The 25,546-nt window shown below is 32.9% G+C and overlaps 1 protein-coding gene across 1 annotated transcript; it reads right to left on the bottom strand.

The window, feature by feature from the left end:
• On the bottom strand, positions 1 to 25,419 carry Surf4 (Surfeit locus protein 4). The gene is made up of 6 exons (XM_090119320.1): positions 25,150 to 25,419; positions 23,265 to 23,426; positions 19,810 to 19,911; positions 14,338 to 14,568; positions 1,528 to 1,707; positions 1 to 1,156 (listed from the first exon to the last, which is right to left on the bottom strand). Exons 1-6 carry the CDS (start codon positions 25,198 to 25,200, stop codon positions 1,070 to 1,072), a joined length of 813 nt encoding a protein of 270 aa, XP_089975446.1. The 5' UTR covers positions 25,201 to 25,419; the 3' UTR covers positions 1 to 1,069.
• Positions 25,420 to 25,546: the final 127 nt, after the last annotated feature.

Here is a 25,546-nt window from a genome sequence, read left to right as displayed (position 1 = left end):
GTTGTTGAAATTGTGTTTATTATTATATATTTTACAAATAAATCTGTTATATAAAAGATGTTGTCTGACTTATACATTACACACTATGGCATTCAGCTATCCCTGTTAAATGCGTCAATGAAAGGGAGTCCTATGGACGTAACGGAAAACAACAAAATAAAAATACTATAAAAATATTTTATCTTTTAAATATGTACATTTAAGGTTATATAATTTTAAAATTTTCAACATAAGTGGCGAAAGTAAATCACGACTTTGAGATAAGTACAATAACATTACTGCCGTTAGTGAATTCGGAATGAATATGTGTGTCTTAGATTTGAATTAGTGCATTCTACATACAAACTTATATTTCATTAAGAACGTTCAGAGAAAGGTATAACAAGTCAAAGCCAAAAAAATTGTGTCAAAGTACATTATAATTTAACGAGACAAGCAACGGCCACATATAAGAATAGAAAACGTGAATTTATAACAAGAAAGAAACGTTAAAAACACACAGAAATATATAAAACAAATAGGATCATTGCTACATACTTAAAAGTTATGATTGTCAAAATGTTAACACTGAACGCGTGTTACAAACCGCACTAGCCATTTACGCCGTTTCGATAGATAATATTATTATGTATATAATAAATTTGTAAAAACTTATTGATTAGATTGCGCGCAATTTAATACTTGCAAATAAAGTCGTACTGATTACAATAGGTAAATATCAAATCCTTCAGTTCTAATTTATAAATGGATCATAAATCACTTATTGATTTCCAAGACTATATTTGTTATAAAAAATTATGCAACAAACAAAGACCAACTACACTACACAAAGAAGTAATAAAAAAAAATCACAACCTACCACACCTCATAAGACTAACAAAAGACCGTCACAATTGACAACATCACACATTTATTTTTAAAAATTAAAAAAAAATCGAACGTCAATATAAAATGGCGCGCAAACTAAACAACATGGCGTCCTATATGTACAAACGCGAGGGCCGCGAGCGCGCCACAACAACCTTACAATTAATATCAAGTCCGTACACAAGGGAGCTAGGGAGCGTCCCTACCACTTTTTCTTGTGCTCGTCCATACTGACGCCTCCAGGCCCGAGGTACACTATCATGAGGAGACCTCCGATCACGGATAGGGTCTGAAAAAAAAGTTTCATTATGGTAATTGCATTTGACATAAAACCTTTAAAAACGCAGAAGGGTATGTACAATCTGCCACAGAAATTTAATTAAAAACCATCTTCTTGTTATACTGCATAATATATTTTGATAATACTTGGCAGTGATGTAACTTTTTTATCAGAAAAACACAAACTACAGAATAATAGAAATAATTGCTTTTCCCGCGGGTGAAATCGCGCGGCACAGCTAGTTAATACATAAAGAAGTTAATTTTGGTCGTTTTAACGATTACACATGTATTATATGCATAATTAAAGGCTTAAAAGTTAAACCAGAACATTAAATCTTCTAAAAAAAATATCGTCAAAGTTTTTCCCGACACACTAACCTGGAAGAAGTCATATTTAAGGAAGTCCCTCAGCGGCTTGTACGTCGGCACCGCCCACCACGCGTTGTGGTACAGATTGAGCACAGATAATACGAACACCAGCATAAGCGCTGACAGCTTGGTGCGGTAGCCGACAGTGACTAGGATCATGAGGATGCTGCCGAGGAGATCTTGCACGATCTGGAATATTTGTGCTTTGTTATTTTAGGTTTAGACTTCCGGTTCCGGTGATCGAATTGTAAACACGTACGCGAAATCTGCTCCGTTAATATTAATTAATAATATTGTACACTGCGAAAGATAGAGTTGCTTCACCACAAGTTCGTCCGAATTAGTGATTAAACTATAATTGCAGAAAGTGAACAGTGCCAAATTTACATCTATTTCATAAATCTCAATTTTACGATCGAATATCATAACCTAAAAACTAATTATCACTTCAAACATAAAGGTGCTACCAACCTAACGGATACCGTCAAACCTGTCAAGTGTCAATTGTCAGGTGTCATCCAAAGTGACAGCAGACATTCAACTCCGTGTTGCCAGTAACAGATTATAATTTCCACACAAGGTACTCGGTATTTACCACAACAAAAAAATAAAACAAAAATAATGGAAAAAAGTATGGAGTTGCTCTGGTCAAGATTAGACGAGAAATTAAACCAACAAGTCACGCTCATAACCGAATCAGTAACGCAAAACATAATGTTTGCTATAGATGAGAGAATCAAAACAATAACCGAAGAAAATATTGAACTTAAATCTAAAATATCGAAGTTGGAGTTAAAATTAAATGCAATCGAAAAGGATAAAAGGAAATGTAACTTAGTATTTTTTGGAATTGACGAATTTGGCAAATCGGAAGCAGAACTTGTGGACTACATTAAAGAAACTATTATCGATTCAGGAACGCATCTAGACAGTCAGGAGATAAGTAACATTTATAGAATTGGGAAGAGAATTAATAACAAAAATCGCCCCATTGTGGTGACAGTAACGTCAACATGGAAAAAACATCTAATCTTGAAAAATAAAGCTAGACTTCCGCAAGGCATATATGTAAAGGAAGATTTCTCGAAAGAAACGCTGGAAAAACGGAAGTTACTACAACCACAGGTGGAGGAAGAAAGAAAGAAGGGAAACATAGCCTTTATAAAATATGATAAATTAATAGTGAAGAAACCATTAGACCAAGCAAGAGACAAGAGGAAAAGGGAAGCCTCGGGCTCTCCTAAATCTATTCAGAAAAAATTAAACACTAAAGTCACAGCTTATACAACGGCTACAAACTCTAAAGGAGCTGCAAAGGAAAACATAATTAAACCAACTATCCTTAACTTTATTGAACGACCTAGGTCAGCTTCACTCTCAGAAATCCCAAAAAACTTGTAACGACCACCGGCACCTGGAATCAAACCAAGTATCACACAACTTTATGCAAAACAACTACTAAAGAACACACCCCAAGCCGGTTGGTCACCGTGGGGGAAGACGACCACTACCTTCCAACGAAGAACACTAAAAATAAAAATAAAGAAAAACTAAAAAATATTTATATAGCCACTTTTAATACACTTTCATTAAGGACACCAGAAAAACTTACGGAACTTGAACTAGCTTTAGAAGATATTAAATGGGATATTTTAGGTCTGAGCGAAGTAAGACGATTAGGAAACCAAATCGAAGAACATGATAAATATATTCTGTACTACATAGGTGAAACAAAGGGGTTACATGGAGTAGGATTCATGGTAAGTGTAGTGTATGTGAGTGAAAGAGAGGGAAGTATTATGTCATCTCTTGCGCACGTGCAACGGTGACACCGCTCACACAGCTCAGTTGGCTGCAGGCGGTCGGAGTGAGAGGTCGTGTGCGTCTAAGAGCCGATAATAGGGAAGGACATACACTACATTTTTGGCGACGAGGTAAATCGGGAATAAATGTAAGTAATTTTTTTTTTGATAATAAAAAAAAATTACAAAACAAAAAAAAAAAGGGAGGAAATAGGTGTGCTGTGATAACTATTGTACTAATTATATCCACAGTCGAGTTACATCGAAGGGAATATTAAAGTTAATAATAATATACACACATACCTATTTTCATTATGATATTTTGTGCCGCTTACATAAAAAAAAATATCCGCACAAAGTAGATACATAACATGTGCGTGCCTTTCGAGAGGCCTCCGGCCTCCGCGCCGTAGAAAACGAAGGTTTCGTTTACATAAAGATTTAGCAAAACCTCTTAAATAATTGTAGCCAGAAGGATAAAGTAGGTGTTGTCAATTGTTTCTCGTATACATAACTACACTGATACCAATGCATACGCGGGCTGTCTTTATTGCTCGAGCGTATGGTGCCTGTTTGATAAATACACTGTACAGTGTACGGGTATACAGCTAGCGTCGTCCAGTATATGTACTCACGTAGTCATGCATAGGACTGTAACTGCGTTATGCGAGACTAAATGTGATATTTTGTTTAGTCGAGGCTGTAGATTATTATTTTGGGACATTTGTTTACATATAAATTTATTGATACTGATATGTAAAAACCTGCTTAAAGGATTGGTTAAACATGATTAAATGAGCTAAGAAGGTTCGATTCCCTATCAGCTCAGAATAGATTTGTCTGGTTACAAAAATATAATTATACCAAATACCCACTTATATCTTATTTAATTACTCGATGTGAAGTTGCATGAGTATTATTTAAGATTATTCATTATTGCATAAAGAATTAATGGTTATCATGCAAGGAACGTAAGTTTCCTGGACAGGCTAATATAGTAACATTATGGAAGTTCATGTAAGTTGATGTATGTGTTTCGATGGTGATGTGGACCACGACAAGGGATTTCTAAAGTTGTTGTTGTTAAGCTATAATGTTACAAGATGAAGCCTGACAAAAAAAATGTTGTGTGGTTTTATGAAACCACGGTAAAAGTGAAACTGTTCGAACGGTTCCGAACACTGCTTTATACCTACTCGGCAGCCGACCGTCACGCGACATGCGCTACACAGACCAAAAAGTTTGAGACGATGTAATAAAAGTTTCACTTTAAAAAGGGTAACGCCCGTGTACGTAATTTGTACTGTGTTACCAGATAATGCCTGGTGGTCAAGAAAAATCCGGTGACGCCCGTGTGTATTTTATAATGTTATACCAGATGATGCCTGGTGGTACAAAAACAAAAATCGGGTGACGCCCGTGTGTACTTTGTAATTTTATACCAAATGATGCGTGGTAGTCGTAATATAATTACAATACAGGTGATGCCTGTAGTGATGTGATACGGGTGATGCTCGTATAAAATGTTTATATTTTGGGTGATGCCCATATTGCGAATTCATGCACTTAAATACGCGATCTTAAAAAAAAAGTGATAGTTCGTCACCATTTCACAGTGAAGTATTGTTCGTAAGATAGATTGTATCTTCGAAATTACTTACGGTTAGTATTGATATCCAAATAAAAAATGGAATAATACAATTTTTAAGAGCATACAGTAAATACTAAAATATTTACAGTAGATTTTATTATTCTTATCTAAAAGTGACTTAATATTTTCATAATTTCATAGCAGATTTTGTTAAACAACGAAAGAATAATCATAATGATAACAATACCTAAAATATCTGCGATAGGTACCTATTGCACATTTAACCGACAACTATAAAGTTAGACAGGTTAAGTGATAATATAATAATCATAAACAGGGTAAGGTAATAAAACAATGAATATTCGAAAACAAAAATAAATGGAATGAGAGACATACAGAGTAGTCTCAATATTCATTATTTCAAACTACCCACCTGGCAGACGTTGTAATGCTCTTTCGCCTTTTATCGGTTCGTTAAACGAATTGGAACATGAATATTATCCGAATTGGTCGAGCCGATACGCTGCGTGCCAAGGTTTGAGTTTTACACTTAGCAACATATTTGGCTATTCATTTTTATTGTATATAGGTACTATGTGGCGTTGTAGGTGAGGTGGAAACAAAAAAATAATATAAGAACTAGATACTCACCATACAGTCGGCAATTAATTTAGTTAATTAATAAAATAAAATACAAATATCAGTAACAATAAGGGTCGTGGTGTGCCTAGGTCCAAACCCTCCGGTAGGGCTCTTACCGCCGGTTGATATAGGTGGACGTAAGATGGAGTGCGCGTCTCGTTGCGAAGGCTAGGCGGTAGGGTGTCTTTAGGGTTGGTCGCTGAATTCCTTCAACAGGAATTAAGGAGCCGAAGCAAGCAAGACGTAGAAGGATTTCCTCAGCGGCAATCGTAGCAATGTCGTAGTACTACCGAAGATGGGTCTTAAGCAGTATGTAGCAGCGTATGAGGTTCCTTATCGGAACGTGGCAAGGACGCGACAATTCCCTGCGCGGGAACGTTGCGGGTATGTAGAAGCTTTCTAAACGGAACGTAGCAGTAGCATAACACCACTCGCTCAGCGGAAATGTAGCACCCCGGTTTGGGGTTAGGTATAACACACTGTTAATCATTAGTCATTACATGTTGGAACGTTGAAAACGACTTTTACGTAATTTATACAATAATATACCGTGAGAGACAATAGTTGGACAATAGACAGTTGGCATAAAATATGAATCGTTAATTGTTAATAACTAGCAAACCTGGCGAAGTCCGTTTCGCACCAGAGACACCTTTTCCTTGTTATAAACCTCACGGAGCCCGAGACCTTTCCAACGAGTGCAAAGCCGTGGAAATCGGTTCGTGCGTTCTGGAGTTGTAGCGTCAGGAAGGAAAACCCGACTTATTTTTATATAGTAGATTACTTTGATAGATAGCGTATAGTGACAAACAACCTGTCAAATATACACTTAAAATTTTTAGATAGATAATAAAGGTCAATTTCAAGACGAGAAAATCAGCAACACAAACATCAACGTGAATAGTATTATAAAAGTCAATACACTAATAATTTTATTTACAAGTTTAAAAAGTTATTAAGAATTTAATAAGATTTACAACGTAGTAATTCATATAAAATCCAAGTTTTAATGGTGGTTTGTAAGACTGGTCTGATTTCATATTCATAAAGTAGGTACTTACGTAATACATCTTTTAAGAGCTCATTTTTTGAACATTAAATATCGCACCTTTAACACCGCTGCGAAAAAATAATGGATATCGTACTAGATTGAATAAAAGATTATCAATTAAGAAATACGGTAAAGATTTCTAGTCAAAGCAAAAAAAAAAAAATGTATTATCGCGAAAAGGTCACCATTTGTGCCTTAGTCAGAATATAAATTCCAAGAATTAATCTCTACAATATTGAGGTGGTATAGTGGTATTGATTTCGAAATGCAAAATTGAATATTGTAAATTCAAGTTAATTACATAATTTATGCAAATACTTATATAGTTATAGGAAAACAAAGTTTTTATTGATTGTTACAGTTAAATTTGTATTACTGATTGTTACAGTTAACATTGTACAGTTAAAAAAAATATGTATCCAACTACTTATTTTCAGACCATTAATGAGTGATTAATATCTAGCCATTATTATTGAAATTTAGTTATCTTTTTCTTTTTCAAGTGGCTATTATGTTGTCAGTAATACAAATACAAATGTTATCATAAGTAACAAATAAAAAAAGTCATCAACAAAATGATACATTTTGATTCGTTTTAGGTTCGTTACATTAATTGAATTTTAAATACCTATGTGTTATTAATGTAATAATCATACAATGAACAACACCGCGTGTGTGTTGAGGTTACAATAAGAGGTATAAAAAAAGTAATACATTATTAATCACGCTTTACTAAATATTAATTATTGTATTGTCAATAAATTGTTGTAATATTGTCACTGAAGTTAAATCTGTACGGCTTGGGTAGGTCATAAGCGAATCGAAAAGAATCGGTTGCATACAGTCATACGAACATACAGGTGAAGCTAAAAGCGGTTCAATAGAAGTCAATGGCACAGTATAGTATGATATTGTACTGTTGCAGAGCAAGCTCCACTAAGACTATAATTCTGTCAGAGTGGTTTATACCCGAAAGTTGGTATTTAAATAATTGATAATTATGAACCTTAACGTTGTAATACTATGTATCTGTATGAATTAAATATATTTAATGCGCTATAAAAAAGGCTGCCACTTTCTAGCCTCTAAACTATCACCCAAAAATATATCATAAATCGCTTTATTGCGATATGAAAGAGAGACGGACAAACGTATTAATAAACAAATCTTCCTTGTGCCTAAGGATCATATTATGATAAGTTGTTGTTGCTTAAATAAGAATAAATAATGAACCAATTAATGTTTGGTTACAATTTTGCCGTATAATATTTATTATATTATTTAGGGTACAGATGTATACATATTATATTACATTCCGATTTTATTAGGTATATTGAATTAAAATCGGAACATATATTGTTTTAGTAACGAAGTACATATACAGAATATAGATATTAAATAATAACCGAGCATTTAAGTATGTACCCAGTCTATAGGCATTTCACTTGGTAATAATTCGGTTTGCAGCTATCGTTTATTAATAATTTTAATTTGTGGGAAAACAGTGGTTACTTAGATGGTGCAGATGCCGGTGCAGGTAAAGTGAATTAAATTATGCGTCAGAAGAAGCAGCATTCACCTCTTCTAAATGACCTGGAGTGCAGGTCATGATAAATAGTGAGTGAAACATATCAACAAGGTAGTGCAATAGTCATGTAAGGAAAAAATAAAACAGGTTATGTACAGTACAGGTATAGAACAGGTACAGTACAGGTACAGTACAGGTACAGTACAGGTACAGTTAGTCAAAAGTATAGTTAAGTTACAGAAGGAACATTAAGTTACTGAAAACGATTTCGTCCCATTGGTTAATAAATAAATAATGACTTAATAAACTTAAATATAAGTATACAACTTATTCATGATAGATTGTCGTATACTTAAATAAATTGTCATTATTGTTATTATAAATACCTATGTAAGATGTTACATTTCTATGATTTTGAAGGAGCGACTATATGCCTATATATTCTTGCCGGCTCTTCTCTGTTGAGGCGGCTTTCCGAACCAGTGGTAAATTCATATTTTGTCCTTATACTGACGAAACGTTTTAAACGTTTCTGGACGAGGTATGGTTGATGAATGAAGGTTTGAGTTTGAAAAAATTATTAATTAATATCGATTTGAATACATATATTGTAAAAATTATTATAATTTTGAATATACATATACTTAATGGAAAAAAAAAAAAAAGAAAAAAAAAGAAATGAAAAGGAGAGATGTTGCATATAGGTAGATAGAATTATATTACTAGGCCAGGTGACACATTCACTCTATCGCTGGTATGCAGCGGACGTGTCCCTGAGCTGTGTTTACTAACTGATACCTATGATATATAAAACAGCTAGATACGTTACCCGCTCTCTATTTTGGCAAGAAAAAACTCAGCTAAGTGCCCGAGTTTCACTTAGTCACGCACCATTCAGCGTCGTGGCTGGACGTTCTTTTTATATTTTAATCGGCAGTTGTTATTACGAAGTACAGGAGTGAGACATGTATTATGTCTCGTGCGTGAGAGTGAAAGAGAGAACAACTGTATTGGTGATAATGCGTTAGTAAGTAGGTATGTATTAATTACGCTGTTTTTTAGTGCAATGATGTTGGCGTATGCCGCGTCTACTAGTATAATAGGTCATTGACTGATACTGGTGCTTAGGTATAGACTAGAATAAAAGCATACATATAACATACCCGAATAGAACATAATATTTTATTTAATAAAATTAATTGAAAAAATTAAAAATTTCTAAAATAAAGGAGGGATGTAGTGTATGTGAGTGAAAGAGAGGGAAGTATTATGTCATCTCTTGCGCACGTGCAACGGTGACACCGCTCACACAGCTCAGTTGGCTGCAGGCGGTCGGAGTGAGAGGTCGTGTGCGTCTAAGAGCCGATAATAGGGAAGGACATACACTACAGTAAGAAAGCATCTTAAAAAACAAATCCTAGAGTTCAAAGGCATATCCGAAAGAATCGCCATACTTAATATACACATTGAGGGATACAAAAATAACTGGACTATAATACAGATATACGCACCAACAGAAGCAGCAGAAGAAACAGCTAAAGATGAATTCTATAGTCAACTTTCAGCTACATTACAGATGGCTCATAAAAATACTATTGTAATGGGGGATTTTAATGGCAAAATAGGAAAACAGAATCAAGGCGAAGAGTATGTTGTTGGAAAATATAGCACAGGAAAGAGAAGTGAAAACGGTAAAAGACTTGTAACCTTAGCTCTCGAAAACAACCTAACTATTATGAATAGTATTTTTATGAAGAAGTCAACCAAAAAATGGACCTGGATATCACCAGACGGAACCTATCGAAATGAAATAGACTTTATAATAACCAATCAACCTAAATCATTCAAAAACGTCAACGTTATAAATAACTTTAACTTTAACAGCAACCACCGCATGGTCAGAGCAAGTTTATTCAACAAACAACCTAGGAAACAACGAAAATATCAGAAAAACAACCCAACAGTAACATACGCACTTCCAAAGAATATACAATTCAAAGAATTAGATAATATGATGCAGGAACTTTACAACTCAGAAATAAATGAGATTTATAAACTAAATAAAATAAAAATTAAGGAAAAAATAAACAAAAACCCACTTACCTCGCAGACAATTGATCTTATTCAGAAAAGGAAACTACTACTTAGAAATAGAAGAAACAAAGCCACATTAAAAGAAATAAATAACTTGAGCAAAGAAATTAACCGTAAAATTAAACAAGACAAAGCTGATAGAAGATTTGAACGTATAAAACACCACATATCGAAAACAGGAGGCATAAACAAGGCATTACGAGAACTAAAAGAGGAAAAGATTTGGATCCCAAAAATGAAAAACAAATTTAACAAACAAATCACAAGGAGACAACCAGTCCTCAAGATTGCTACAGACTATTATCGGACTCTATACTCTACCGAAGACATTCAACTAAATAGCAACTTAAGCCTCGAAGACTGTACAGAAGACATCCCACAAATTCTTGAAAGCGAAGTTCAACATGCAGTAAAATCCCAGAAGAATGATAAAGCACCAGGATTAGACAACATCACTAACGAAATGATGAAAGCTACACTACCGGAAACATCAAAAAGACTAACTAAGCTTTTCAATAACATCCTGAACACTGAATACATCCCCATACAGTGGACATCAACTACCATTACTCTCATTCACAAAAAAGGAGACAGATCTGAAATAGGTAACTATCGCCCAATTAGCCTGATGTCGAACGTATATAAAGTGTTCTCGAAGATACTGCTTAGCCGTATTACCAAAAAGCTCGACGAAGAACAACCGAGGGAACAAGCAGGGTTTAGAGCAGGATACTCTACAGCGGATCATATTCATGTGGTGAAACAGTTGATCGAGAAAAGTCATGAATACAACTATCGACTATACATGGCATTTGTGGACTACAACAAGGCATTTGATTCACTGGAACACCAATCTATATGGGAAGCTTTGAAGAATCAAGGAATAAACAATAAATATATAAGGATCATACAGAATATATACAAAAACAGCACAGGCAGAGTAAAACTGGAAACCGAAGGTGAAGTATTCCCTATAAAGCGAGGCGTGAGACAGGGAGACCCACTCTCACCAAAACTTTTCTCCTCAGTATTAGAGGGAATCTTTAGAAAATTAGACTGGGATAACTTCGGCATAAACATTAACGGAACAAATTTAAATCATCTCAGATTTGCTGATGATATCATACTCATATCTGATAACCCTGAAAACCTTCAAACCATGCTTCTTCAACTGGCACAAGAAAGCAAAAAAGTGGGACTATCGATCAACTATGGAAAAACCAAAATTATAGCAAATAGAGTGCGAACCCCAATTACAATAGAAGATAAGTTAATTGAATATGTCAATTCCTATATCTATTTAGGCCAACTAATAGCTTTCAGCGACCAGATGGAACATGAAGTTGAGAGACGAGTTGCCCATTCTTGGAAAAGATTCTGGTCGCTGAAAGAAATATTTAAAAATACACAGTACAACATCACAATTAAAAGAAAACTATTTAACACCTGCATTTTGCCAATACTAACTTATGGTTGCCAAACTTGGGCTAAAACAAAAAAGCATGACACAAAATTGGTAACATGCCAACGAGCTATGGAGAGGAGTATACTAGGTTATACAAAAAAACATAGAAAAAGAGCTTTAGATATAAGAAATATAACAAAACTAGAAGATGTTGTGAAAAAGACAAGGATTCTTAAATGGAGGTGGGTAGGGCATATGCTCAGAGAAAAGGGAAACCGATGGACAAGGGTGATAACCGAATGGACTCCCAGGGTGGATGCTAAAAGAAAAAGAGGAAGACAAAGAAAAAGGTGGTCGGATGAGATAAGGAGAGTGGCAGGGCCGCTCTGGCTACAGAAGGCGAAAGAACGTGGCGAGTGGAAGAAGTTGGAAGAGGCCTTTGTGTCACAAGGACACGCCAACACACACAAAGCAATTTAATTTTAGTTAATAAGTAAAAATGTAACCTGTATTGGCAATAAAGGCTATAAATAAATAAAATTTTAGGTCTATCTGTGAGAAAATATGAAGACTACTGGGAATGAGACTAGAAAAAACAGAAAGAATAGAAATAAATCGACCACGAGGCGGGACTCGAACCCGCATCCTTTCACGGCAATCCGGGACAGATGCTTGACCAACTCGGCCACTCGAGACCCGCCAGAACGATCGAATTTATTCTATTCTTTCAGTTTTATGTGTCTAAGGGTCAAGAGACTGCTTAATCGAGGAGGAGATAAGCTATGTTTTTGACTTCGATAAAAAATATAAGGTAATTTATAAGGTTTGTATTTTTCGTGTAGAATGTAGACGTATTTTAATGTTTTTTTTTTTTTTGTTGAATGTGACTGGTGCACTTATATTAATTAAGATTAAGAAGAATTTGACGTGGAAAAAAGTACTTTCACAAACACGTGACCTTATCTAATATCTAATCTAATATATCATAATTCTTAATACATATCATATATCATAATTCTTAATAAAGGCGAAAGTTTGTATGGATGTATGGATGTTTGTTACTCTTTCACGTAAAAACTACTGAACCGATTACAATGAAATTTAGCACACATATAGAGGGTTACTTGGATTAACACATATGATAGTTTTTATCCCGGAAATTTCAAGGGAACGGGAACTATGCGGGTTTTCCTTTGCAAACGCGGGCGAAGCCGCGGGCGGAAATCTAGTAGTTAATATATGAAGAGCATGGTGAGTTATTTTTTGACACATTACATATTTTGTTGATATGCCGTTTTAAAACGTGGATGTTTTACGTTAATATTACATCACTGATATTCTTGCCTAGAATTTTAATATTATATTATTTCTAGTTAGAAGTTATTATTATTAAAAGCTTTACTTATAATAGCGTTAGTTATAACCATAGAAATCTAAATAACAAGACACATAGAAGTGCTAAAATGTCATAATTCGTATGAAAACCGCTGTCGCCAAAATCAACACATTCAAACCGAAAGCTAAACAGTACACACAAGTAAACTATGCCTTTTATTGGACAGCTTGATTTTAGTGAAAACTAACTTATCTATTAAATTAAGCTTTTGAATATGTATCCTAACGCACGAATTTACGGTTTATTTTAGAATAACATCCCTAAGTATATGAGACTTTTTGCTCCAATACGAACAAACGTGATAATAAGAATGGTCGACTGTGTCATTCATTGTTATTTCGATTACTATGGTGACGCTCGTAATACTTGTAAATATTCTATAATTTTAAGGAAAAACGGCATTATTTCTAAAAAAAAATATTTTCCGATGAAATATTATTCCTTTATAAGTATAATTACAACTTGTGGAAGAATTTCCGCAATGGGAATTGCTGAAACACACCATGTATACACTCATACGTCTCCAGAGCAACTGAACAGTGACGAATGCACTGGTGTTGTGCAAATCACCTGAGTGGCGACAAGGTCACGCACGCTTACGACTTCTAGTGTCTTGTTATTTAGATTTCTATGGTTATAACCCACTCATTGTATAAATCACAGAAGAATTCTGCTTAATACCCAATAAACTATTTGTAGCACTCCATGTCAGTTATATAATCGATAAATACTAGCATAAATGCATTAATTACGAACAACGTGATTATATTAAATTCCGAGCAGGATTTTTTGTCCTGTTGCGTCACAAATTATTTATGGACCTACGTCATTCGCCCACAAGTAGTGCACGGGTCAATGAATACAATAACCGTTTGGGATATTATAGACACGCCATGAATCTTATGATAGGTAGGTAATTGACATGCTGACATCTTGCTGATTTAAGGTAACTGTTCATATCCTTTACGTGGGAGAGTTGAATCAAGGAGTCGGGGATAAAAAATGCATAAATTATAAAAACATAATATGTACCAAATTTGTAGCAAAAAACTTAATGGTAGTAGTCCTTACTTACTACTTTATAAAATATTTTTGTTGGTTTTAGATAAATATTTCCTGTAATAATTGTTGAAGGCAAGTTTTAACAATTGAATACTTAAGTAATTTGAGTTTCCGGCAATTTTATTTAATTACGCACTAACGCTCATGTGGTTAGCAAATTTACTCACAAATCACAAGTCATTTGAATAAATAGATAAAACTTTAAATGACAGGCAAGTGGCTATTACCCCTTAACCAATAATTCTTACCTGCAAGAAAGAAACTTCGAATCTCAACAGCGTAATGAACATGAAGGCCAGCAGAATCCTGCCAGCGAGTTGCAGGTAGGTCTTCGGCTTGTTTTCTCCCAGAGAGGGGACTCCGGCAAAGAGGCTTCTCCCCTCCGCTCGGGCTTCCGCCAAGACGAGTAACAGAGCGCCTATAAGTGCTAAGTTACGTAGCAAGAACTGCATGTCCCATAGTATGCTGTATGCGAATGTCTGAAATAGATCATCTGTATATTAATACGCGAAGAAAAAACTTTTGAGCCCTTGGCACACTTAAAAGTTAATACAGGAGAAGTACTGATGGCCATTTTTATCTATGTAGTAAAAATAAATTGTGTTGCTAAGCGAAAAAACTTGTGGTAAAACTCGATAACGTCTCGACCAAATCAGCTAATATTTTTAACGTTTTTGTTAAGGCACTAGAAAGGTTCTTAATGCGAGAAAACATGAAAAAGGTGCAATGGGGCAGAACAATGTCTGCTGGGCAAGCTAGTAATGCATAAAATTAAAAAATACATTAAAATTAAATCAATAAAAAGAAACATTGCACACACCCATACATTTGACACACACGCATATGTACGTTGTACTCTTTTGTCTATGGTCTTATTTCGACTATTTTGCTAGTTAAATTTTCCATTCAACAAGCAAATAACAAGAATCGATGATCTACGTCTATATTTGGAACTAAAAGATGCTTGTCAAGGTTACAAGGTCAAACTCAGATAGAAGAATCGCGACATATTTTGTTACTATTATTATGTAATTTAAACTTGTGTTGGTAAATTATAAGCGAGACGCCCAAAAAATTAAAGCGGAACCCAATTTTTTTTAAGTTCATAAAAATTTTATTCTTTTAAGGGCCGATTTTTCAATGCTTGGATAAAACTTATCCGTCCAATAAAGTATTACACGATAATATTAAAATGTCACGTAAACTGTCAAATACGGGCAATTAGAATACGTTTTTAAAATGGTAGTTTTATACATTATTCGACAAATAAGTTTTAACCAAGGACTGAAAAATCAGCCCTAAAACTTTAAAGCAAATGATTATACATAGTTGTTTTTCACATATTTACTGTGTTAACAGCCTTATTGTAATAAGTTCAACGAGATTGTATGCTTGATTTTTGAATAAATATTTTTACTTTTTTTACTTTACTTTTAATGAAAGTAGTTACAATCAGGAAATTATGGAAAATTGTCAAAAAAAAACTTAAACTTCAATAGATAACACAAAAATATAATTGTAAGTAATAAATTATTTGTAGAAAACAACTATAGGCCAGTAGAAATCGACACTAAAAAACCCTAAATTCGCAAAGCACGATGTAGATTTGAATTTTTGGTATGTTGTTTGGATCAGTTAGGGTGATGTAAATCCCAATTTGCAACTTCGAAAAAGTTGTGCTCGATGCGCACCACGTGATAAACTGCGAAAATTTTGGACTTTTTTCACTTTTTGCTTTAAAAGTCATAAACTATGCGTTTCCGACAAGTATGATTCAGTACATAAATTAAGGTTATTAAATTTGCAACAATTTAAGCCTAACCGCAGCTCTCTAAACCTTATAACGACTAAACTGTGGCCATTCGAAGATGGTTCATTTTTCCGGAAATATTGAAATTTTTAGTTTTGCTCCCGTTTGAACCAAAATATTGGCAAAAACCGCTCGTTCTATGAGAAAGTCGTATAATAAAGTTGTAGTGCATTTAATTTTCTTTCATTAGAGCATAGAACAAAGTCTGTGAGACAAATAGTTCACTCACAATATCTGAAAAACAAAAAGAAGGTAGAAATAGATTTTTAAAGAATTGAAACTGAGGGCATATAAAATCATAAAAAGGATAATACTTTTTCATTTGCAGGATAGGTCATTAACAAAATTACAAAGATAATTAAATTTGCAACAATTTAAGCCTAACCGCAGCTCTCTAAACCTTATAACAACTAAGCTGTGGCCTTTCAAAGATAGTCAGTTTTTCCCGAAATTTTCAAATTTTTAGTTTTGCTCCCGTTTGAACCAAAATATTGGCAAAACCGCTCGTTCTATGAGAAGGTCATAAAATAAAGTTGTAGAAAATTTAATTTTGTTAATTACCTATCCTGCAAATGAAAAAGTATTATCCTTTTTATGATTTTATATGCCCTCAGTTTCAATTCTTTAAAAATCTATTTCTACCTTCTTTTTGTTTTTCAGATATTGTGAGTGAACTATTTGTCTCACAGACTTTGTTCTATGCTCTAATGAAAGAAAATTAAATGCACTACAACTTTATTATACGAACTTCTCATAGAACGAGCGGTTTTTGCCAATATTTTGCTTCAAACGGGAGCAAAACTAAAAATTTCAATATTTCGGGAAAAATGAACCATCTTCGAATGGCCACAGTTTAGTCGCTATAAGATTTAGAGAGCTTTAATTAGACTTAAATTGTTGCAAATTTAATAACCTTAATTTATGTACTGAATGATACTTGTCGGAAACGCATAGTTTATGACTTTTAGAGCAAAAAGTGAAAAAAGTCCAAAATTTTCGCAGTTTATTATTTGCGTATAATCTTTTTTCCTACTTTCCCAAATTTTGTAATTTTGTTAATTACCTATCCTGCAAATGAAAAAGTATTATTCTTTTTATGATTTTATATGCTCTCAGTTTCAATTCTTTAAAAATCTATTTCTACCTTCTTTTTGTTTTTCAGATATTGTGTGTGAAATATTTGTCTCACAGACTTTGTTCTATGCTCTTATGAAAGAAAATTAAATGCACTACAACTTTATTATACGAACTTCTCATAGAACGAGCGGTTTTTGCCAATATTTTGCTTCAAACGGGAGCAAAACTAAAAATTTCAATATTTCGGGAAAAATGAACCATCTTCGAATGGCCACAGTTTAGTCGTTATAAGGTTTAGAGAGCTGCGGTTAGGCTTAAATTGTTGCAAATTTAATAACCTTAATTTATGTACTGAATCATACTTGTCGGAAACGCATAGTTTATGACTTTTAGAGCAAAAAGTGAAAAAAGTCCAAAATTTTCGCAGTTTATCACGTGGTGCGCAGCGAGCAAAACTTTTTCGAAGTTGCAAATTGGGATTTACATCACCCTAACTGATCCAAACAACATACCAAAAATTCAAATCTACATCGTGCTTTGCGAATTTAATGTTAATTTCCACTGGCCTACTATGCAACTATGTATAATCAATTAAATTAAAACAGAACGCAAAACAGCTGTGATTTTGCAGTTATTTTACAATTGTTTGATTAGCTATGCATGCGAAACGAATTTTTTTTTTACAAACTCAAACATTTATTTATTCAACAAGACTTAATTTAGACGCGCTTTTTTCATCATTGTTACATAGATTATTTAATATAACACCCGTTGGTCTTTTCTCGCAATTACGGCTTATCGAATCTTGGTGATAATTCAAATACATAGACAATATTCTATATAAATCTATATATAGATTTATTTTCACCTGGGAACGCCCTTAGCGAAACCGTGGGCTGTACGATTTATTCGCTAACGTAATGCAATGACCCTTATCCCTGAAGCTATAAATCTAAATAAGACTAAAAACACGACTTATTTAAAAAGGCTTTTTATATCTAATCTTTGACAAGGGTCGTTCTCGAAATAAACTCTCAACAAAAAACATCAATACGCACTTGGCGATTTAAAAAAAAAGCACTTCAACAATGATTTGCAATTCGTCTCGGTGTGCAGCTGAATGGCCCATTCATGAACAATTCTCGGCCTATTGATAAGGTCGTTCTATCAACTGAATAAGATTCGTAAATAAAAACACGTGTGCAAAGAAATTGAGTAAAAGACAAGTGTTTCGTTTGGAAAAAAATCCGCAAAATTAATTTGACAGGGCTTTACTACAATTTCCTTTCGACTAACATAACCACGTTCAAGTAGATTCATATCTTTGGAAACTACAATGCTATGGACAGATCCACAAAGACAAAAAAGTTAATAATGTAAAATTTTCGCAAGCTTCTGTTGCTAAATACACTAGATTAAGACTTAGGTAATAGAAAGAAATAATTTGGAAAATCCAAAAGTGCACGCCTCATAATTTTTTTTTAATAATTATTTATTAATTATTATTTTTGTTTATTTAATAACAATTAAACCACATCGAATTAGACCCTGAAAAATGAAAGGGTTCTATTCCTGAGCATACTCAAGCGTAAGAGAAAAAAAAGACTCGATTAGTAAAGTATTTCGGTCGCTATCGTGTTAACAAGAAAATCCTCCGCACATACAGACACACGGACGTCCGAACGAACGACGAACTTTTTCAAACTGTTTTTTAACTAGTTTAAATAACAAAAATGACATCAAAAATATCATGAATGTTAAAAATAGTGTTTTTTCTTAATATGTGTGTGTATGTATTATCTTACAAGTGCAATGTATGATACATAAAGACATTTTAAGTTTGAAAAATCAGATGTTTTGCGCGAAGTGACAGTAGTACCCACCTCAACGCTTCGCTTATGAGGCGTGCAAAACTAACATCCATCCATCCTCCCATACCAATATAATAATTAGACTCAAAGTACATAATACAACCTGTTATAAATAATGTATTAGTAACGTAGTTATGGCCTAGGCATTGTATAAGGTCTAGAACACAGTGCCACGTGGCGACCGGCAACACGTCTTTCCTTTCGGACTTTAGAAAGTTGTTGGAATGGAAAGCTGTGTGAACATTTTCAGCTCATAAATTGAATTACGGACGTAACAATAACGTGTGGTTATAATAAAATATTTCAGTGTTTATGTTATCTGAAATTGTATAACCAATTTGCTCAAAGCATTTCTTGAAAACTCAATCTGTTATACCTATATTTAATATTCCAATTCAAATATTTATTGATTCGTCTATATTCGTCTCTATTTATCAAAAAAAACCTACATTTATGTAGCCTTTTATGTAGGCGGCGGCTTTCACCGCCTACATAAAAATCTATCAAGTTCACATTTTACCTTAGTTACATTACCGAAACTACACTCTCGTTGTTCTCGCTTATACAGTAATTAAATCAGCCTGTAAACGAATAATTATAAACTACCTCTGTGCCAAATTTCATCCAGAACCAATCATTCAATTTTACATATAAGTGTACCAAACATGCTGACAAACTTTCGCATTTATAACAGTACTAGCTTACCGCCCGCGGCTTCGCCCGCTTTGTCTAAAACCTAATAAATTATATACTAAAACCTTCCTCTTGAATCACTCTATCTATTAAAAAAAAACCGCATCAAAATCCATTGCTTAGTTTAAAAGATTTAAGCATACAAAGGGACATAGGGACAGAGAAAGCGACTTTGTTTTATACTTTGTAGTGATAAGTACACAGTAGTAATTGTTAATCTCGTATCTTACATTACAACTTTGATATACTACATTAATTATCATAATTACCTGTAGTACTACGATGAAGAACAGCACTCCACAAGCGATATCCACCTTCCACCTGCCCAGTACCATCACACATCCACCCAGCTGACCGAATAGATTTATTATCTGCAATAAAAAGGTACATTTAATAAAGCTTGCATTAAAATGGTTCTTGCTGGCGACTCCATACGTGGAGATGGAATTGGCAATAACCACAACTTTTTTTAAGAAAACTGGCACAATATAACTCCATACAATTAATACTTATTCTGAGAATACTAGAATGAGGAATATTGGACTATATAGCGTTACTAAAAACGTCATTGATAGTTTTACAAATCAGTGAAGATGTGAATAAGCGGCTAGATTTTTTTCAACATTTCAAAAAGCCAATTATACATATATGTAATAAAATAAAAAACTTAAATAAACACGCAGTGCATCATTGCAATAAGTGACCATATGTAAAGTGGAATAAAAAAACTATAACAACATAATTAAAAGGAATCTGTGTAAAAAATATAACACAATGTGTGTCAGTGAGATAAATAATAATGATTGAATATACCCGTACGTTCAATGAGGTCACAAAGAATACAATGTGCCAACACAATATCCTATTTATCGGTTGTTTCGATCTTTCTTTCGCGCTTTTTTGGTAATGGCGTTTTTTTTCATGGAATTTTATACGGGCGCAGTATTAAAAAAATACAATAATTTGAACATGTTACATTCAGTAATTATTCTAATTGATATAAAGAGTGTGAAAATATTTTTTGTCAGATATTTTAATTTTTTTTTTAACTTTTTCTACCCCGTACCCATGGACGTATAAAAAAAGACGGACGCCGTATTACGAACAAACAACGTGAAGCCACCATAGTAAGCTAGCGATCGTGTAAAGACAATAAAAACGCACACACTCTCACCCTAGTAAGCTAGTCGGCCGCCATTACGTCGTGAACTACCGACTGATTAACTGCGTCACTGTTTCACAAAAAATATTTAAAATCTTGTCTTGCGTGGTTAAATGGTGTCGCAACAGTACAATTTAAAATAACAAAACACAAGGGATTACATTCCACAGGGAAGCAAGTTATATCTTTTATGTTTTAATGACAAAATTATTACGGCAAAATTTATAGAAAAAAATACAGCCGCCATTGTCATCAACACAGCTGTTGCCATGGCAACATGGCACACACACATGGATGTTTCGCCGCCATTACTAGGCTTCACTCAATGTTTAGGCGATATACCGTCCGTCTTTTTTTATACGTCCATGCCCGTACCATTATATTCATCACTATATTAATTTTTTTAATTTTATACCAGTTTCCGACTTAGTTTTTTCCATTCTCATACCATCAACTGTTTTTTCATGTCTCAATGAACAGTTCTTTTAGTAAAAACGAAAGGGATACCAGACTACGTTTAAGAATGCCAACACGTCCGTTAAGGAAAGCGAAAGTGCTACTAACGTACAGCCTTTTTTTCGCTTCATCTTCATCTAGGTATATTGGTCACTGTGGTCAAGGCCGATCGCTTGAGCAACAATACGATGTCATTACTGCGAGTTCTCGTTTCGGATGTTATAAAAACCATATATAATTACCATATTTAAATATAAATTACCGCATATTCATGGTACAATTTAAATTTATGTGATCATTTAACGAGTTGTGGATGCAAATATTCGTTAAAAGATAGATGGATATTTTTCTATTATCAAGTAATCTTCAAGTCATTTTTTTTGATGAATTTAAATTAACTCGGCTTTATATGATATCCATCTATATGATTACAGGCATTACATTGCGAAAAATATATGCTTCGTGAAAGGACTGTGCTATTATATTATTTCTCATCTTTACACATGATAATAAATATAAATATTAATAAAAAAATACTGATATTTTAATGAAATTAACATAAAATTGCACTTTTAAATTATAATTTATTAATTATAATCAATCAAAGGGCGCTAAAATAATATCGCTATCCTAAACGCGTGATACAAGGAAAACTATCTATTCTTTACATTGATTCTTTATCATTATTTTGTAATGTACATTCTCATAAAAAAACCTTTCGCAACTTAACATTTTAAATCTGTTTAAGCTTCCGTTAATAATTAGCGTAACGTTATGAATTAATAACTTATCAATATTATTGTAACACAGATAACGAAAATCAACTTTACCACACTAGATAATAAGTTCACGACTGTGATAATGTGTATTGCCATATAAATAAGTATTTTGTAAGTAAGTGATATCTGATAAATGTGCAGTGCAATCTTTACAAATCAGTTACAAAACTTACTGACGCTGAAATTGAAATTTACAAAATTCGGTCAGATTACAAATTATAATGAAACTTAATTTAACTAGAGATTATAATAGTCAATAGACAAACGAATTAAAAAAAAATAGTAAAATATTATAAGCCATTTCATTGATATAACTTTCTCGGTTATAAAAAAATAATTTTTTAGCAACTATAAGTAAATTTATGTGACATGTAACAATAATAAACTTTTTATTGTTTTATATATAAGTATGTAGTACATTAACTTAAACATAAAATTACAATTCTAAGCTATAAAATTACATACATCATTATTCCAAGTGAAAAATATAATTTAAATTCTGTAAATTATATTTTTACAAAAAATTAAAATTAAATGTTTATTTTACAAAAAATGTTGTGTGGTTTTATGAAACCACGGTAAAAGTGAAACTGTTCGAAGGGTTCCGAACACTGCTTTGTGTAGCGCATGTCGCGTGTCGGTCGGCTGCCGAGTAGGTATACCTACTCGGCAGCCGCGATACACGCGACATGCGCTACACAGACCAAAAAGTTTGAGACGATGTAATAAAAGTTTCACTTTAAAAATTAAAATTAATTTTAAAAATTCAGTAAACTACGGAAATACTTATTTTACTGTTTGCTGTTACCTGACTAAAGGAGGAAGAATTCACTAAGGATGTTAGATAACTTAAAATAATTGAGGCCAAATAACTATAGCCACTTGTTTCATAGATAATATAACATTCCACAAACTTAAGTTAACAATAAGTTCATGTAGTATATTATTTTCTATTAAAATAGCAGATAAATTATACTTTAATTCATACTAACTATGATGATCCTTGACTATTAAAAATGTCCACAATTTTAACTAATAATAAATTAAAAATAGACAATAAGTTTCAGTGAAATATAGCCAAATTAGCTCAAAAACTTACTGCATTTTTTTAAATAACTAAGCTTGATCCCATGGCTTCATTGCATATATCAATACATTCTCAGAAAACTTTCATGTTTATTATACAAGTAAAATTAAACTAGACTGAAGATAAAAAAAATATCTAGTATCTACACATCTAATCATCATAATTTACTATCACAGATAAAATATCATTAACAATATCCCAATTAATAATAATTACAGCCTCAAAACAACATATACTCACAACAAACATGGTAGCGAGGAACTTGCCGCATCCCCACGACATGTCCATGTAGTCCCTCTGCTCCGACCACTGGAACCACATCCGGAGACCATCCTCAAGGAATGTGGATATGAGGCAGAGCCTCGCGACTGTCGGTAACACATTCTTGCCTTTTCTTATCACCTGGTGAAGAAAATCAAGTATGAAACATCACATTCGTAACATAAGAGAAATTTATGTAATTGTTACTTGGTTAGTATGTTATTAAGTACATATTAAGTTTTCCTACTAATCACGGTGGTCTTAATATAACTTGAGGTAACTTAAATATATTGTCACTTGGTTGTATATTTCCTTATTTGTAGTGTTAATCAGAATTTTTTAAGCACAGAACTTGGTTCCTTTCAAAATAAACATTATCAAAAATGTATCTGATTTAATATAAATGTGAATGAATAATTAAAATTCACTCAAACCTTACAGTAGAGTATAAAGATTAAACAGCTCAGTTGTTTTAAAATTCAGAGAGTATTAATGTATAATCTTATCTATTGACAAAATTGAACCCGTATTAACATCTAATAAATAATAAATAACAATTTTAGTTAGATAACAACATATATTATTATATTAAACTAGAGGTCAGCCCCGGCTTCGCCCGTGGGACATATTTCGCAATAAAAGGTAGCCTATGTCCTTTCTCGGGTATCAAAATATCTCCATACCAAATTTCATGCAAATTGGTTCAGTAGTTAAGGCGTGATTGAGTAACAGACAGACAGACAGAGTTACTTTCGCATTTATAATATTAGTATGGATTAAATATGTATACCATATATGTACTACTACACATCATAATATAATATGATAACATATATTGGTACATTAACATACATATTAATAATCAGTAATTGGCACAATGCCTTCATATTTAAGTCAATATAACAAAACATAATGTCTCAATCCTTAAATTAAAAATCCTTGATTCCTAATCAAATATTTCTTAGAGATAACTAATGTGTGTATTTTCTATTCATACATTTTCATAAGTGTGAAAAGTATGAAACAATAAAAATATTCAGTGATGGAGAGACCATAATTGTTATGTAAATGTAGAAGGAAAAAGTGATTGTTATTATTTAGGTAAATTTCCAATATGATTTAGCATAATATTATCTTGTACTATTTTATATCAGGTTTGATAAGTTTTTTAAAGGTTTATAAATTAATTTTTTTTTAAAGAGAAGAAGAAAAAAATAATAAAGCGTACTTTAAGTTTTAACCTCATTCTTCCACAACACAGGATATACATACAAATTAACATACAAAAAGTGAAAGTAGAATCATGCCAAATTCTTAAACAGAATACAGGAAATAAACATTTCCTATTTCTACCCACTATTAGTTTAATATTTAAATATAGTTAGTAACAGCATATGTGCCATCAAAATTTAATATTGAACTTCAATTTTAATAATTGTCTACCACCTAATGCAGCTCTGAAATATGAAAACTTTCACTATTGGGCAATGAAAATTGATTCCATGGTTTTCTCCTGCATTTTAAAATATTAAATAAGATTCTGTAGATACGGAGAAATATAAAATGTTATCGCAATATAATTTTAAAAAGCGATATGAATAATATAGTAAGTTTTATTGACTTATTTATTCCACCTGTGGAGTTACATTGCATTACTTCGTAATAATTCAATACTACGTCTCAAAAAAATTGCACACAGTTGGCATGACTAGATTTTTTGTAATAATTATAATAAGAGCCAAATAGGATGATAAATCTTGAGCCAACATCAAATAAGTTTAGTGACGTGACAGAAGTATTGAAAGTACACGTCGGATTAATTAGATATTGAATTAAATACAGTAAAACTATAATTCTACAGTACCTGATCTGCTATGTCTTCAGCAGTCGAAACATATTCGTTTGGAATCTGCATTTTTCACCATAAATTCATTAACACTATCACCTAAACGAAATTTCACTGTCGTTACTTGGACTTGTCGTTCGACGAGTGACGTGTGGACAGTTGGATACACTTCCTGTCCAACAAGTAACTTTTTACACAACACTCCAATATGTTGTAAATAATCTTTGTTTTTTGACATACAAGTTGCACAATAATTTATTCGTTGAAAATTGATTAATTAAAAGTCATGTGCAGTCGTATCTATATGAAGTTATAGACTGTTTTAATTAAAATAAAACCGGATGTTTTTATCGTGAATATACTCAAATATTAAATGTCAAAGTTTATTTCCTGCGTTTCGTTTCTCACAAATTAT

Source organism: Colias eurytheme, chromosome 3 (assembly GCF_061535395.1).
Source record: "Colias eurytheme isolate Ceu_HAF_F1 chromosome 3, ilColEury1 Martin Lab GWU primary, whole genome shotgun sequence".
NCBI classification, from domain to species: domain Eukaryota; kingdom Metazoa; phylum Arthropoda; class Insecta; order Lepidoptera; family Pieridae; genus Colias; species Colias eurytheme.
This window is presented reverse-complemented; position numbering and strand designations above follow the sequence as displayed.

Excerpts from the sequence above, each read along its gene's own strand:
- Surf4 (XM_090119320.1), bottom strand. The coding sequence starts at position 25,200 with ATGCAGATTCCAAACGAATATGTTTCGACTGCTGAAGACATAGCAGAT. Across the intron at positions 19,912-23,264 it reads TCCTCGCTACCATGTTTGTT|ATAATAAATCTATTCGGTCA; the intron begins GTGAGTATATGT and ends TTTTTATTGCAG. Across the intron at positions 1,708-14,337 it reads TCGAAGTTTCTTTCTTGCAG|ATCGTGCAAGATCTCCTCGG; the intron begins GTAAGAATTATT and ends CAAATATTCCAG.